We start from the raw sequence: 17,291 nt of genomic DNA, 5'->3' as shown, positions 1-17,291 counted from the left end.
AGCCACATTAGGGAATCGTACAACGGAAGAGTTGTGTTATGTCCAGTACGTACTTTAGTTTTGTTGTGTTGCCGAGATCAGGCATTTATGATGGATTGGTAGGGTATGCCTTTTTAAACAGGTTAATAGCTGGCTATTTAGCAGTTAACCGGTCTGGAGCCAATCCTGGTTGGTTAAATGCCTCTGAATACCGAGGGGTCTCTGATTAGTGCCAGGGAGGTCCAGAGATGGAGTTCAGGACAGAACTGGGAATTATGCTGGCAATAGCAATATTCACTTTGAGTGCCTGCATAGCTAACTGCTTAAACAGCAGTCTTAACTTTACCCAATTAGCTATGCAGTTACGCTAACCGCCGCCAGCCAAATTAGACCTGGATATTCAACATGTTGCCCTATCTGAGCAAAGGCACTAAATGTCTGGTTCTTTGGAGGCAGTCCAGGAACAGACGATATTCAGTGCCACATCCACTACAAGAACTGGAGAACAAGGCCAGTGTCAGGCAGACTTCTACGGTCTGTGCCTTGAAAATGGCAAAGGCAAATCAAAATGAAGTATACATATGTAGTAGCACATCATACGTTATGCTATGAATTTATCTTATTGGGCAGACTGGATGGACTGTACAGGTCTTTATCTGCCATCATCTACTATGTTACATAGCTAACTGAGCAAAGTAAGGACTGCTATTTATGTGGTCTTACTTGTCCAGTTAGTTATGCCGGCACTGGCACTTAATACTGCTGGTGTCCACATTATTCTCAGCTCTGTCCTCACACTGCCCTGGCACTAACTAGAGAAGGCCACAGTAGTCAAAGTGGATATTCAGTGGCACTGTTTGGTTAGGTGCCCCTGAATATCCACTCCCTACCCGCTCAGCGGGATTTAACCAGCAGGAGTGTCTCCTGCCTGGTTTAAATAATTTTGAAATCAATCCTGAGGTGTTTTGGAGGTATATTGTAGGTTTATGCACATAACTTGATCTTCAAAATTTAAGCTCTTAAAATGTCATATTGATAATGTTCATATCTTTAATCCCATTTTCAATGTGTAAAATTATGCACATATATTTAGCAGCATAAAAACCAGATAGGCAAACTCGGTTTATGTATGGACCTTGTAGTTGAAAATCAGGTTGTTTTGTGTGTGTTTCCAATTAAGAGCATTACTAAAATTTTATCCCATAATGTTTATCATCCCTTTTGAATTGTGTCACCTATTAGAAAATATTCGTATCAAAGAGCATAGGTATGTAATTACCAGTCAGTGGCAAGCAATACATTATTGTCCTTTTTACAATAAAGCACTTTAATCCAGATGGGGAGCCACCTCTTTGCAAATGTAGTTATAACCCCCAGGAAATCAGTTACCTTAGGTGATGGATAACTAGTAAGCCAAAGTCTGAAGTCTGAATGACACAAATCATGGCTAAATTCTTCACAGATTTTCTCTAGGACTGGCATCCAGGAAACAGCAAGATGGCAGTTCTGTAGACAAACCCAGGTTCCTTCCCGAATTGCATCTGAAATCATTCTTGATGCAACTGGCCCTTGTCCTTGACCTAGAGAGATAGCGTGGAACTTACTTCCACTCATCTCTTTGTCATTAGCAAATTTCAGTAAACCTTATAGGAGAAAAAGAAAAGCAATTTTGTAGTTGTTGTTTCACATTATAAGTAGTTACACATCTTTAAAGCAGGAAACTATCTATAGTACCTGCATCACTAGTTTCTCTCAACAGAGCCGGTGTTAAACAAGCTGGGGCCTAGGGCAGGGTCCCAGAGAACCCCAAAGCCCACCAGCAGATGATATGTTCTTCAGCTTCAGGTAAGCTTGGGGACAAGTCAACTGCTCTGTTTGTGCCCCCTAACACCGGCCCTGTCTCTCATAGAGGACAGATAATACCAGGGCTTTTTTTGAGGGGGTACTTGGGGTTACTGAGTACCGGCACCTTTTCCATTGTCTGCTAAAATTGACCCATGGACCCCAAGTTTTAATGAAAGAGCTGAGACTCTACACACCAATTCTGCCTTGTCATACATTCTGTGACCGGTTGCAGGGGGCTTGGCTATTGTGGGATGGGTCCCTCAGTGATTACCCCACCCCTGAAGAGTGGCCTAGCATTTGAGTACCGGCACCTTTTTTACTAGGAAATACGCACTGGATAATACTAACAATGTTACATGGATAATAATAATGCATTTTCAGTAATAGCTGGAACCCAACATAAACTTCTTTTGCATCAGTCTCCTTCCTAAGCAGCTGGGATGCTCATTCCAGTTAAGAAGCTACAGTTCTACCTCCGTACACCATAACAAAAACTGATCAGCCACATAAAGTTAATCAAGGATTTCTAGTGACATATGCAAAACGTCAAGGGACAATTATCAGACAATTCTAATTATGGCATAGCAACTAAGCAATTAATTATTGTAAGAAAATGATTTAAGCTAGACTTGTGAAGATTTTGCACACTACTTAAGTGAAAACAACTGCTTTATTTTGTTGGTTTCATATAAATATCAGGGATATCTGTAAGTATATTCATAAAAAATATGACACAGTAAACAAAAGAGCCTGCTCTAATAATTTAGAGGTCCAGATTTGAAAACCCATCCAGTGGGAAAGGTAACTGACTAACTAACTATCTGCCTAAACTAAATGGGAGCATGGTTAGTAATATCTTATTAGATATTTAAGGTAATTATTTTCAGTTCTTCTAGACTTTTTTTGGAAGCTAGGAAAGAAGAGAGTAGTACTCAGCCCACAGCAGTCAGTATTTTTTTAGAAGGTTGGCCAGTGTATTTTTTTTATATCTGGATATTCTTAGGCCATCCCCCAATACCACAGCTGAATATCCAGTTGTTTGTTGGCCGTCAACACTTATCCAAAAATCAGTGATATCCAGCCCACTACCTGGATAAGTACCAGAATAAAGTTAGGACCACCTTTTTGCTGCATATATATCTTGGAGATATTTAAATGTTTGTAATATATATCCCCTTTTTCGCAAAAAGATTGTAAATGCATGGAACAGCCTCCCAGTGTGGAGGTGTGAAAACAAGGATAGTATCTGAATTTAAGTAAACATGGGACAAGCAGAGAAGTTCTTTGAGGGAGAGGAAGGGGTTGCAGAGTTCAGCAATTTGAGTGGATGGGTAGACTAGATAGGCCATATGATCTTTTTCTGCAATCACATTATATAAGCCCAATATTCAAAACCACGTGTACACCTGGGCTGGTTCTGCATTCATATGGAAAGAGAGATCAGGTGTGGTAGTTACAGGCTATATGGGGAGCAGAAAATTCAGTTGTTCTTTCTATAACTTGTATGTTCAGATTCAATCTACCTAATAGCAAGTACAACTTTTCTATCTTTTTATGCGATTTTGTATTTTTATTGGATATTGATGTATTTTTATTTGTATTTTATTTATATGTTTTTGTTTATTATATTTTACTTATATAACTTACATATTTAACACTAGTCATATATAATCAGCAATCCAGTTTATACATTTAGGACCTCTAGAGGTTTATATGTAAGGACCTGATTTTAATAAAATGATATCGCCTACTACAGGATACTACTACTACTACTACTTAACATTTCTAGAGCGCTACTAGGGTTACGCAGCGCTGTACAAATTAACAATTAAGGATGGTCCCTGCTCAGAAGAGCTTACAATCTAAAGGACGAAATGTCAAGTTGGGGTAGTTAAGATTTCCTGAGAAGAGGTGAAGTGATTAGGTGCCGAAGGCGACATTGAAGAGGTGGGCTTTGAGCATTGATTTGAAGATGGGTAGGGAGGGGGCACGGCGTATGAGCTCAGGGAGTTTGTTCCAGGCATGGGGTGAGGCGAGACAGAAAGGGCGGAGCCTGGAGTTGGAGGTGGTGGAGAAGGGTACTGAAAGGAGGGATTTGTCTTGAGAGCGGAGGTTATGGGTAGGGACGTAAGGGGAGATGAGGGTAGAGAGGTAAGGAGGGGCCGCAGATCGAGTGCATTTGTAGGTGAGTAAGAGAAGCTTGAACTGTATGCGGTATCTGATTGGGAGCCAGTGGAGTGACTTGAGGAGAGGGGTGATATGAGTATATCGGTTAAGGCGGAAGATAAGACGTGCGGCAGAGTTCTGGATGGACTGAAGGGGGGATAGATGGCTACGTGGGAGGCCGGTCAGGAGTAGGTTGCAGTAGTCAAGGCGAGAGGTAATGAGAGAGTGGATGAGAGTTCGGGTGGTGTGCTCGGAGAGGAAGGGGCGAATTTTGCTAATGTTATAGAGGAAGAAGCGACAGGTCGCAGAGAAGGAGAGGGAGGAGTCGAAGATGACACCGAGGTTGCGGGCAGATGAGACGGGGACGATGAGGGTGTTATCAACTGAGATAGAGAGTGAAGGGAGAGGGGAAGTGGGTTTGGGTGGGAAAACAATAAGTTCAGTCTTAGACATATTCAGTTTCAGGTGGCGGTTGGACATCCAGGCAGCAATGTCGGATAAGCAGGCCGAGACTTTGGCCTGGGTATCCGCAGTGATTTCTGGTGTGGAGAGATAAAGCTGGGTGTCGTCAGCATAAAGATGATAGTGGAAACCATGAGAAGAGATCAGGGAGCCTAAGAAAGAGGTGTAGATTGAAAAAAGAAGGGGCCCAAGCACAGATCCCTGAGGAACTTTAACAGAGAGCGGGATAGGGGACGAGGACGAACCATGAGAGTGTACTCTGAAGGTACGATGGGAGAGATAAGAGGAGAACCAGGAGAGGACAGAGCCCTGGAACCCAAGGGAGGACAGTGTGTCAAGAAGTAGGTTGTGATTGACAGTGTCAAAAGTGGCAGAGAGGTCGAGGAGGATGAGGATGGAGTAGTGACCTTTGGATTTGGCGAGGAATAGGTCATTGCAGGCTTTAGATAGTGCCGTTTCTGTCGAGTGTAGGGGGCGAAAGCCGGATTGAAGCGGATCAAGGATGGCATGAGAGGAGAGAAAATCAATGCAGCGGCTGTGAATGGCGCGCTCAAGTATCTTGGAGAGGAAGGGTAGGAGGGAAATGGGGCGGTAGTTGGAGGGACAGGTAGGGTCAAGTGATGGTTTTTTGAGGAGTGGAGTGACCACAGCATGCTTGAAGGTGTCCGGGACAGTTGCAGTGGAGAGAGAGAGGTTGAGGATATGACAGATGGTGGGGGTGATGGTAGGAGTGATGGTGTTAAGTAGGTTAGTGGGGATGGGGTCAGAGGAACAGGTGGTGGCTTTCGAGGAGGAGAGGAGATGGGTGATTTCCTCTTCGGTGATAGCAGGAAAGGAGGAGAAGGAGGCCTGGGTAGGTTGGATGAGAGAGTGGGATATAGGCTGAAGAGGAGGAGAAGGATTAGTAGTGAATTCGAGGTTGATCTTCTGGACCTTGTCACGGAAGTAGTGGGCCAGAGATTGAGGAGAGAGTGAAGGGGGGGGGGGGGTGGGAGCAGAGGGCACTTTGAGGAGGGAGTTGAGGGTGGCGAAGAAACGACGAGGGTTAGAGCTGAGGGAATTAGTCAATTGGATGTAATAGTCCTGCTTAGCGAGGAATAGGGAGGATTGGAAGGAGGATAGCATGAATTTGAAGTGAATGAAGTCAGTAAGGGTGCGAGATTTCCTCCAGAGGCGTTCAGCCGAACGGGCGCAGGAGCGAAGGTATCAGGTGCAAGGGGTCAGCCAGGGCTGGGGATTGGTACGCCTTGTGGGCCGGGAGGATGGCATTTGTTCTTCTTTATTTTACACAAATTCAGATGAACCAGCATGGCAACCACACTCCTGTATCCACAATTGTACAAGCAAACTGAGTTCTTTGCTAATAAATTCAATATAGCCCTAGTATCTTGCCTTTTGTAGCAACTTACTGGCCATGGGATCAGCTCCTGGAGACAGCACAAAGATGAGTGGGATTGTAGCATTTGAATCTAAATAACTTTTTGTTAAATCAAATGGTGGAGGTTCCACAAACTTCTTTCCTAGTTTATCAGTTACATAGTTACTGATAGCAGGGCTGATCTGTAGTAGATAATAAAAGATTTGGGAGAAAAAATAGATATAGATATATTTAGTCAAAACTCCAGCTAGTTTATATAATGCTGCAGTAAACACAAATTATTTATTAATATTCCATCAAATTCAGACCTTATCCTGTGCTTCACCCAAACTCTTCCCCTGAACATGCCTATACTTGAGTCAAGTAAAAGTATGGCTGCCTTTTCACAGTGAATTCTTTTACATGCGGCAGTCTCGGGAGCAATTCTGAAGACACAGCGTTGCTGGACAGAGCAGTGCAGCAGACAGGAAAGAGTGGGGATCTTTCGTGTTTCTGAAGAGGCCACTAGACCACCAGGGCCCTTCAACGAAGGCCTGGGGAGGGCCCAATGAGGCTCAGGGGGCTGTAGTGTGCAGGGGGGAGAGAGGCACTGGGTCCCACAGACCTCTGGGCCCTCAGGCACTGCCTGGTTGCTCATATGGTCAGTCCACCCCTGATGTTAACACACAATCTGTAATTTAAAAAAATAGTGGGAATGTTCCTTCGTGATGCAGTGTTAGTGTGGGGCTTGCTGCACATTAAAATTCTGTGTCATAGAATGTTACGCTCAAAACTTAACACATTTTAGTAAAAGACCACCCAATTATACTGTAATAAACGTACAATTAATTTATATCAAAAAGTCTTCTGCCTTAATCTGTATTTCATAACCAATACATTTAAAATAATTACAATTATATCTGTTATAAATGCATAGTTTAACAATGGCATACATTTCATCCAGGAAGCACATTAAAATACTTCCTTTATCTTCAAATATTTTCCTATTAATAATCACAATTAAAACATTTTAAAAATGTGCTTCCATGCGCAAGCCTGTTTCAGTAACAGTGTTGCACACGTCATGCAAGAAACCCTGTTTCAACTCCCGAGTCTGCCTTTTGCTACTTGGACAAGCTATAGCTAGTCTGGGGCTAGTACAGAGACAACATTCATGGAACCTGGGGGAAGGGAAAGGCTTAGTTATGGTACAACACAATACCTAGTGGCCAGACTCAGGATGAATGCTTCCAGGTTTCACAGGAAGCATCGGTCTATAGGCCCTGGTTGAGGACTGTAGCTGAAATGACTGGAGCCTAGATGCAAAAAAACGAGCTAGCAATGTGGTTTTGGAGTTCAGCGAGACATGCACAAAGGGGTTCTGCGGGCTTTTTTCCCGTCACAGTAGCAGCTAACATTAATTGCAAGCTAAGTTACTTAAATGAGCTACTTACTGTTCAAATGTGCATTCCGAGTAATGCACAGCCGTTTTCCTAGCAATGCACAGAAAGGACCGCCTACCTTACTGCTACTTAACACTACTACTTAACATTTCTAGAGCGCTACTAGGGTTACGCAGCGCTGTACTAAATACCTTAACGATGAAATGTTTACAGGTGGTCAGGAGCTGTTAGTACTGCTGTTTCCTTCCCGTGACCTCGGAAATAGCAGCTTTCTATTGGCTAAGGAGAGCTGTGCCATCTCTAGCGCCCGCCCCCCCCCCCCCCCCCCCCGCCAAGCAGCCCTTGGCTCTCTCCTTCGCCTGGTTTGCTTCCCTCCCTCGTCAACACCCGCTCCACTGCTGCCAAGGGTCATTGGGCAGGTCTGGCCACAGGAAAGGGAGTGCTAAAGAGGAGACAGCTGGCAGCAATTAAAAAATTTGAAAAAAAAAGAAAGCTACACACTGCTTTCATACACACAGCTTGTATGCATGTATAAAAGACATCTGCAGCATGTGCAGAGCAGCCACACTGGCTGTTCTGCGCATGCTTGGGTGACTGATTGCCTTCCCCCCTGCGAGCTGCTCACTGTTTTTTGCGAGCAGCTCATCTGAATCCCGTTTGTTTTGGACATCCTTCGCTATTTCCAACTCTGTAATTTTTACCGAGGTGGAAATAGCAATCGGTGCTTTAACAGGACTTTGAGCATCTGCCAGTGGACTAGATAGAACAAGCACTGCATATGCCTACTAGCACTATAGCAGTGGCGTTCCTGGCCTGGATGGCACCCGGGGTGGAGCGCCGATGCGCCCCCCGGGTGCAACGCGCCCCCCCTTCGGCGAAATGACACCCTCCCCCCGGGTGCACGCCGCTGGGGGGGGGGGGGGGGTAATCTGTTCCGGGGCAGAGGGAGCTGCAGCGAACGAACGAAGTTTTGCGAACTCGGAGGAGCAGGCGCGCGCCGCGGCACCCCCCAGCGGCGTGCACCCAGGGCGGACCGCCCCCACGGCCCCCCCCTTGGAACGCCACTGCACTATAGAAAGGGTAAGGGTAAGCAGTAGTAGTAGCAGTCAGTAGCTGAGAATGAAGGCTTATGGCACCAGAACCCAAGCACACTTTGGTTCTGACTGAACTAGAATCCAAATGGAGCATGAGAAAAGAAATCTTTTTCGGCCATTTTTATTCAAACACAAATTCTATTACAATTTAAAGGGAAGGGAAAGGGGATGGGACTTGATATGATGCCTTTCTATGGTTAAAATCAAAATGGTTTACATATTATATATACAGATACTTATTTTGTACCTGGGGCAATGGAGGGTTCAGCGACTTGCCCAAAGTCACAAGGAGCTGCAGTGGGAATCAAACCCAATAAACATCCCTTCAAAGATGTTAATTAATTTATTAATGGATTAATACTATTTGATTATACCACCCTTCTAGCACAATAAAATCAAAGCGTACACATCACACTAAGATTTTCATTTAAGTTTCTTACCTTGTCAGGTCTCAGGCACCGAACGATTATCATCTTCTGCAGATCATTTAGTTGTTTATCTATTGGTTTTGGTAAAGGAACATTGTATGGCTCTTTACTGTCATAGATTGTGCGCCACTCTCTTATATTTCCATAGACATGATCCCTAGATGAAAAAGGTTTATATAAATGCATGTAAGGTATGAAGGTAATTTTATAAGTCATTCCCACATACGGTGTAAATAACCTTTTATAAAATACTGACTGGTGTATAAGAATGTGATATGACAAAATGATGTGTACTTTGTTGGTACAAAGGGGACAGAGTCTAAAGAACTGGGACATCTATGGGGGAATTTTTACTATTTATACTCCAAGTCAGGGCTAAAGGGAATGGATATTAGGGGGCACTAGACAACCAGGTCCCCCCAGGGGAGGGGTCTGCATTGACCCAAACTAGCATATTTTAGTTCCCTGACTGGGGCCATCTTTAGGCTTGAGGAGTCCACTGGAGCACCATGAATTTGAGGTTCCTTTGGGGGGGGGGGGGGGGGGTCTCAAATGAGACCCAATAGCCCTTTTACATTTCAGCTGCTGCCATGTGAAAAGACAACTTTTCTTTTTGGTGACCTCAGGAAAAATAACTACACCTCCAGAAATATAGCTTTTATTTTGCCAAAATGTCTTGCAAAACATGCTTTTTTGTGTGCTTGTTTTTGCAATTTTTGATATTAATGAATTGCATGGTACGAATTTGCATCACAGCAGTTAGTGAATGATACATACCTGTAGCAGGTGTTCTCCGAGGACAGCAGGCTGATTGTTCTCACGACTGGGGTGACGTCCGCGGCAGCCCCCACCAACCGGAAAAAAGCTTCGCGGGACGGTCGGCACGCAGGGCACGCCCACCGCGCATGCGTGGCCGTCTTCCCGCCCGTGCGCGACCGCTCCCGCCAGTTGAATGACTAGCAAAAGATGAAACACACAACTCCAAAGGGGAGGAGGGAGGGTAGGTGAGAACAATCAGCCTGCTGTCCTCGGAGAACACCTGCTACAGGTATGTATCATTCACTTTCTCCGAGGACAAGCAGGCTGCTTGTTCTCACGACTGGGGTATCCCTAGCTTTCAGGCTCACTCAAAACAAGAACCCAGGTCAATGGAACCTCGCAACGGCGAGGGCACAACAGAAATTGACCTACGAAGAACAACTAACTGAGAGTGCAGCCTGACCAGAATAAATTCGGGTCCTGGAGGGTGGAGTTGGATTTACACCCCAAACAGATTCTGCAGCACCGACTGCCCGAACCGACTGTCGCGTCGGGTATCCTGCTGGAGGCAGTAATGTGATGTGAATGTGTGGACAGATGACCACGTCGCAGCCTTGCAAATCTCTTCAATAGTGGCTGACTTCAAGTGGGCCACTGACGCTGCCATGGCTCTGACACTATGAGCCGTGACATGACCCTCAAGAGCCAGCCCAGCCTGGGCGTAAGTGAAGGAAATGCAATCTGCTAGCCAATTGGAGATGGTGCGTTTCCCGACAGCGACCCCTAGCCTGTTAGGGTCGAAAGAAACAAACAATTGGGCGGACTGTCTGTGGGGCTGTGTCCGCTCCAAGTAGAAGGCCAATGCTCTCTTGCAGTCCAATGTGTGCAACTGACGTTCAGCAGGGCGGGTATGCGGCCTGGGGAAGAATGTTGGCAAGACAATTGACTGGTTAAGATGGAACTCCGACACCACCTTCGGCAGGAACTTTGGGTGGGTGCGGAGCACTACTCTGTTGTGATGAAATTTGGTATACGGAGCATGAGCTACCAGGGCTTGAAGCTCACTGACCCTACGAGCTGAAGTAACTGCCACCAAGAAAATGACCTTCCAGGTCAAGTACTTCAGATGGCAGGAATTCAGTGGCTCAAAAGGAGGTTTCATCAGCTGGGTGAGGACGACGTTGAGATCCCATGACACTGTAGGAGGCTTGATAGGGGGCTTTGACAAAAGCAAGCCTCTCATGAATCGAACGACTAAAGGCTCTCCAGAGATGGCTTTACCTTCCACACGATAATGGTAAGCACTAATCGCACTAAGGTGATTCCTTACTGAGTTGGTCTTGAGGCCAGACTCTGATAAGTGCAGAAGGTATTCAAGCAGGTTCTGTGCAGGGCAAGAACGAGGTTCTAGGGCCTTGCTCTCACACCAAACGACAAACCTCCTCCACTTGAAGAAGTAACTCTTTTTAGTGGAATCCTTCCTAGAGGCAAGCAAGACCCGGGAGACACCCTCAGACAGACCCAACGCAGCGAAGTCTACGCCCTCAACATCCAGGCCGTGAGAGCCAGGGATTGAAGGTTGGGGTGCAGCAACGCTCCGTCGTTCTGCGAAATGAGAGTCGGAAAACACTCCAATCTCCACGGTTCTTCTGAGGACAACTCCAGAAGAAGAGGGAACCAGATCTGACGGGGCCAAAAGGGCGCTATCAGAATCATGGTGCCGCGGTCTTGCTTGAGCTTCAGTAAGGTCTTCCCCACCAAAGGTATGGGAGGATAAGCATACAGGAGGCTGGTCCCCCAATGAAGGAGAAAGGCATCTGACGCTAGCCTGCCGTGTGTCTGAAGTCTGGAACAGAACAGAGGCAGCTTGTGGTTGGTCTGAGAGGCGAAGAGATCCACCGAGGGGGTGCCCCACTCTCGGAAGATCTTGCGTACCACTCTGGAATGGAGCGACCACTCGTGCGGTTGCATGACTCTGCTCAGTCTGTCGGCCAGACTGTTGTTTACGCCTGCCAGGTACGTGGCTTGGAGGAGCATGCCAAACCGGCACGCCCCACGCCACATCCCGACGGCTTCCTGACACAGGGGGCGAGATCCGGTGCCCCCCTGCTTGTTGACGTAATACATTGCAACCTGATTGTCTGTCCGAATTTGGATAATTTGGTAGGACAGCCGATCTCTGAAAGCCTTCAGTGCGTTCCAGATCGCTCGGAGCTCCAGGAGGTTGATCTGCAGATCCTTTTCCTGGAGGGACCACAGACCCTGGGTGTGAAGCCCATCGACATGAGCTCCCCACCCCAGGCGAGATGCATCCGTCGTCAGCACTTTCGAGGGCTGCGGAATTTGGAATGGACGTCCCAGGGTCAAATTGGTCCAGATGGTCCACCAGAGCAGTGAAGTGCGGCAACTGGTGGAGAGGCGGATGACATCTTCTAGATTCCCGGTGGCTTGGAACCACTGGGAAGCTAGGGTCCATTGAGCAGATCTCATGTGAAGACAAGCCATGGGAGTCACATGAACTGTGGAGGCCATATGACCCAGAAGTCTCAACATCTGCCGAGCTGTGACCTGCTGAGACGCTCTGGTCTGCGAAGCGAGGGACAGGAGGTTGTTGGCCCTCGCTTCGGGAAGGAAGGCCTGAGCCGTCTGGGTATTCAGCAGAGCTCCTATGAATTCCAGAGACTGGGTGGGCTGGAGATGGGACTTTGGGTAATTTATCACAAACCCCAGCAGCTCCAGGAGTTGAATAGTGCACTGCATGGACCGGAGGGCTCCTGCCTCCGAGGTGTTCTTGACCAGCCAATCGTCGAGATATGGGAACACGTGCACTCCCAGCCTGCGTAGGTACGCCGCCACCACCACGAGGCACTTTGTAAACACTCGCGGGGCGGAGGCGAGCCCAAAGGGCAGCACACAGTACTGAAAGTGTCGTGCGCCCAGGCGGAATCTGAGATACTGTCTGTGAGCTGGCAGTATCGGGATGTGAGTATATGCGTCCTTTAAATCCAGGGAACATAGCCAATCGTTTTTCTGAATCATTGGCAGAAGGGTGCCCAAGGAAAGCATCCTGAACTTTTCTTTGACCAGGAATTTGTTCAGGCCTCTCAGGTCTAGGATGGGACGCATCCCCCCTGTTTTCTTTTCCACAAGGAAGTACCTGGAATAGAATCCCTGCCCTTCCTGCCCGGGTGGTACGGGCTCGACCGCATTGGCGCTGAGAAGGGCGGAGAGTTCCTCTGCAAGTACCTGCTTGTGATGGGAGCTGAAGGATTGAGCTCCCGGAGGACAATTTGGAGGCAGGGAGGTCAAATTCAGGGCGTATCCGCACCGCACTATTTGGAGAACCCACTGGTCGGAGGTTATGAGAGGCCACCTTTGGTGAAAATATTTTAACCTCCCCCCGACCGGCAGATCGTCCGGTACGGACACTTTGAGGGCGGCTATGTTCCCGTGGATCCAGTCAAAAGCCCGTCCCTGGCTTTTGCTGTGGAGGCGCAGGGGGCTGCTTAGGCGCACGCTGTTGACGGGAACGAGCGCGCTGGGGCTGTCCCTGTGCCTGACGAGGCCTTCGGGCCGGCTGGTTGTACCTACGCTTTGCAAAAGAATAGGGTGCAGCCTGCCGGGCCCGGGAAAAACGTCCACCTGCTGAGGTGGATGCTGAAGGCGCCCGGTGGGAGAGCTTGTCGAGAGCGGTTTCCCGCTGATGCAGTTGGTCCACCATCTGCTCGACCTTCTCACCAAAAATGTTATCCCCCCGGCAAGGGACGTCGGCCAGTCTCTGCTGGGTGCGGTTGTCCAGGTCAGAGGCACGCAGCCATGAGAGCCTGCGCATCACTATACCTTGGGCCGCAGCACGAGATGCCACGTCACAGGTGTCATAGATACCCCTGGACAGGAACTTTCTGCACGCCTTCAGCTGCCTGACCACCTCCTGATAAGGCCTGGACTGCTCCGGCGGGAGCTTCTCGACCAGGTCCGCCAGTTGTTGCACATAGGTCCGCATGTGAATGCTCATATAGAGCAGGTATGACTGGATGCGGGTCACGAGCATGGAGGATTGGTAGGCCTTCCTCCCAAACGAGTCCAGAGTGCGAGACTCCCGCCCCGGGGGCGCCGAGGCGGTATCCCTCGAACTCCGTGCCCTCTTGAGAGCAGAATCCACGACCGCCGAGTCATGGGGCAATTGGGGCCGCATTAACTCTGGGTCGGAGTGGATCCTGTACTGGGACTCTGCTTTCTTGGGAATGGTGGGGTTAGTTAACGGTCGCACCCAGTTCCGAAGCAGTGTCTCCTTGCGGACATTGTGCAGCGGCACCGTGGAGGACTCTCTAGGTGGCGATGGATAGTCGAGGACCTCGAGCATCTCGGCCCTCGGCTCTTCCACAGAGACCACGGGGAAGAGAATGCTGATAGACATATCCCGCACAAAGGAGGCAAAGGAGAGGCTCTCGGGGGGTGAGAGCTTCCTCTCCGGTGAAGGCGTGGGGTCCGAGGGAAGGCCCGTAGACTCCTCTGAGGAGAAATATCTAGGGTCCTCCTCTTCCCCCCACGAGTCCTCATCCTCGGTATCGGACATAAGCTCATGTAGCTGAGTCCTGAACCGGGCCCGGCTCGACGTCGAGGCACCGAGGTCTCGGTGTCGTCGAGCGGTGGACTCCCGCGCCGGCGGGGACGGAGCTCCCTCCATCGACGTCGACGGGGACTCCACCTGCGTGGTGGTCGAGACCGGCACCGCAAGCGGAGGCGGTGTCGACGGCCCCGGCGCCGGGCTAGAGCTCACCGGCGCCACAGTCATCGGCGCCGAGGGCGCAAGCACCCCCGGCGCCGGCACAGCCTGGCGCATCAGCCCTTCCAGGATCCCCGGAAGGATGGCTCTGAGGCACTCGTCCAGGCCCGCTGCCGGGAAAGGCGGTGGGGCCGGTAGGGGTGTCGGCGCCAGAAGCTGCTGGGGGCCAGGAGACGGCACCGAGGTGCCGGAACCCCGACGCGTCGGTACCTCCACAACCGACGGAGACCTCTCCTCTCGACGATGACGCTTCGGCGTCGCCTCCTCTCCGATATCCGGATGCACCGAGGGCGACCGGTGACGACGCTTCTTATCTTTCTTACGATGCCCGTCACCGGCGCCGGAAGGCATGGAGGAGGAGGAGGTCGATCCCCCTCGGTCTCGAGGTACCGGGTCAGACAGGGTTCGGTCCCGTGGCCCACGAGCTGAGGGAGTGACCGGGGCCGACTGCCCACGCGGCCTCTCACCCCACTCTCACCGGAGGACCGGTGGGCCGACGGGACCTGTTCTCCTGGGGTCGCTGCCATCGGTGCCGATGTCTCGGGCATCGATACCGGTACCGAAGGGCCGGGCGTCGATACCGATGCCTTCGAGGTCGACGTCGAGGGGCCGGCGCAAGTTCCAAAAAGACGGTCCCGCAGAACTTGCCTCGCAACCTGAGTCCGTTTCCGGAGACCGAGACACAGAGAACACGACTTGATATTGTGCTCCGGCCCGAGGCACTGGAGGCACCAAGCGTGGGTGTCGGTCTGCGAGATCGGCCGGCCGCAGCGACCACACTTTTTAAATCCACTCGGGACCTTCGAGGACATCGACGGAAAAATCGCGTCGGCGAAGTCAAAGTCGTCAATGGTGGCTGAAATCACACCACGAAAAGGAAAACGACCGTGCGGCCACTAGGCCGCAATGCAGCGTCCCCGCTGGAAGCGAGGGAAAAAGGGAGCGCGTGCTCCACACGCGCAGGGTTTCTTTTTTTTTTTTTTTTTTAAAAGAAACCGGACGGTAACTAAACGTAAATAAACAAAGAAAGAGCATGATCGGCGTAAACGCGATCGAAAATCCGGCGGCTGAATCAGAGAGAGCGGCGGGGCACGACTCTCTCCAGACGCGGAAAAAAAGGAACTGGCGGGAGCGGTCGCGCACGGGCAGGAAGACGGCCGCGCATGCGCGGTGGGCGTGCCCTGCGTGCCGACCGTCCTGCGAAGCTTTTTTCCGGTTGGTGGGGGCTGCCGCGGACGTCACCCCAGTCGTGAGAACAAGCAGCCTGCTTGTCCTCGGAGAATATTAATTCCAAATTTAAATGAACTGGCACAAAGTAGACTTTACATTAAAGTTTAGTAATGCTGCAAACTATAGTTCTGCAAAGTAACTTCATAGCTGTGTGATGTGCACTTCCATGAAAATAGTACAAAATGTCAGCTTTTTTGTATGTGTGTTTTTACGTTTCCATGCATTTTGTATCAGATTTCTTGTAAAGTGCACTCTTGCAAATTCACTTTACTACATGAGGCCGTAAGGTAGAAAAGATCAAAACATTGACAAGATGGCCGCCGAACTAACACGCTAGCAGGCAGTGTTCTTGCAGTTCTCTAAACTTTACCTTTAGAGATGCCGAAGCGACGAGGCAAGTCAGCTTCCCGAGCCCCAGAGCAAGCGGTATCCTCCTCTCAAGACATTCGGTCTTTTTTACAGATGACTGCGACACCATCTTCTACAGAGTTTGGATTGCCGGGAGTCAGCCCGCTGATACGCGCTAGTGCAGATGGAAGCACAGCAGCGTCTCCAGGGCTTGAGCTAACGCTCAGCCCCGACATACGGGAACCGCCCCCTCAGCCATTTGGCTACAGCACTCCATCGGAGACGACTCTGAATCGATCCCCTGATAGTGGTGAGACCGACCAGAGCCGGGAGGCGGAACAACGACTGTTTGGAGCGCAGGCTGCCTTGATTGAGACACCGATACTAACATCAACTTCGGTGTTAAATGTTGCAGGTTTGAATACGGACTTGCCTTCACAGAAAGAGGTAATACCACCACTTTTTTCCTTTCAAATGATTAAACCAGCTGAAGTGACTATGGACTCATTGTGGACTCTGATAGTAGAGCTAGGGAAATCACTTACTCCTCAGATAAACACATTAAACCAGGAAATGAAAAACCATGAAGAAAAAATAAAGAATTTGGATTTAAAAGTAGGGGAATTGGAACAGATAAAAGAGAAAAATGATTCAGATATGAAAATACTTCAAACACGCCAGGAGGTTATGATGAAAGACTTGTCTTCATTAAGAAGGAAAACTGAACTCCTTGAAAATACTGTTAGAAATAATAACTTACGGTTGTTAAATTTTCCTAAACAAATTACCAAACCCCCTAGGGAAATGTGGAAAAAATACCTAACGGAGATACTTGGCATAAAAGAGGAGTTGATTCCTCCTTTCACATATGTTTATTATCTTCCAACTAAAGAAGACTCTGACAAAAAAAAGAACAAGATCGACTGATGAATGTTACTGCTTTATTAGAATCTACAGAAATTGAAGATATAATCCCCACTACGTTAATAGTGACTGTGGCGCTAGCACCAGATAAGCAATGGTTGATGTCTATGTTTTTTAAAAATAGAGATAAAACATTTCTTGGCCAGAAAGTTCAGATGTTCCCTGATGTCTCTAGAGAGACACAAAAACGTCGTAAATTATTTCTTTTAATGAAACCAGCAGTAACTCAGCTGGGAGCCACATTTTACTTGAGGTACCCATGTAAGTGTGTGGTAAGGTACCAGTCAAATAAGTTTATTTTTTTTGATCCGGCTCAACTAACAACATTTCTTACCTCAAGGCAGAATAGGGGCATTTAAAACATCAACCCATTGATTAGCTTAAACACTGTTTAACACTAAACCTGTTATCTTTATTAGTTCAATCTTTGATAAAATTACCTAAATATAATCCATTTCTAAACATCTTGTTTCCAAATGTGGACTTGAGCATGAAATTTATATGTTTTTC

General features: G+C 48.5%; 1 protein-coding gene across 1 annotated transcript in view; it reads right to left on the bottom strand.

Annotated features, from left to right (window-relative positions):
* DNAH12 (dynein axonemal heavy chain 12) overlaps positions 1-17,291 on the bottom strand; it is a 314,549-nt gene that overhangs the window by 33,407 nt on the left and 263,851 nt on the right. The window contains 3 exon segments of the mRNA XM_030206132.1: positions 1,369-1,622; positions 5,862-6,012; positions 8,747-8,891. Of these exon segments, the coding sequence (XP_030061992.1) occupies positions 1,369-1,622; positions 5,862-6,012; positions 8,747-8,891 (550 nt within the window).

Source organism: Microcaecilia unicolor, chromosome 6, assembly GCF_901765095.1.
Source record: "Microcaecilia unicolor chromosome 6, aMicUni1.1, whole genome shotgun sequence".
NCBI classification, from domain to species: Eukaryota; Metazoa; Chordata; class Amphibia; order Gymnophiona; family Siphonopidae; genus Microcaecilia; species Microcaecilia unicolor.
Note: the sequence above shows the minus strand (reverse complement) of the source record. Positions and strands in the feature narration are given on the sequence as shown.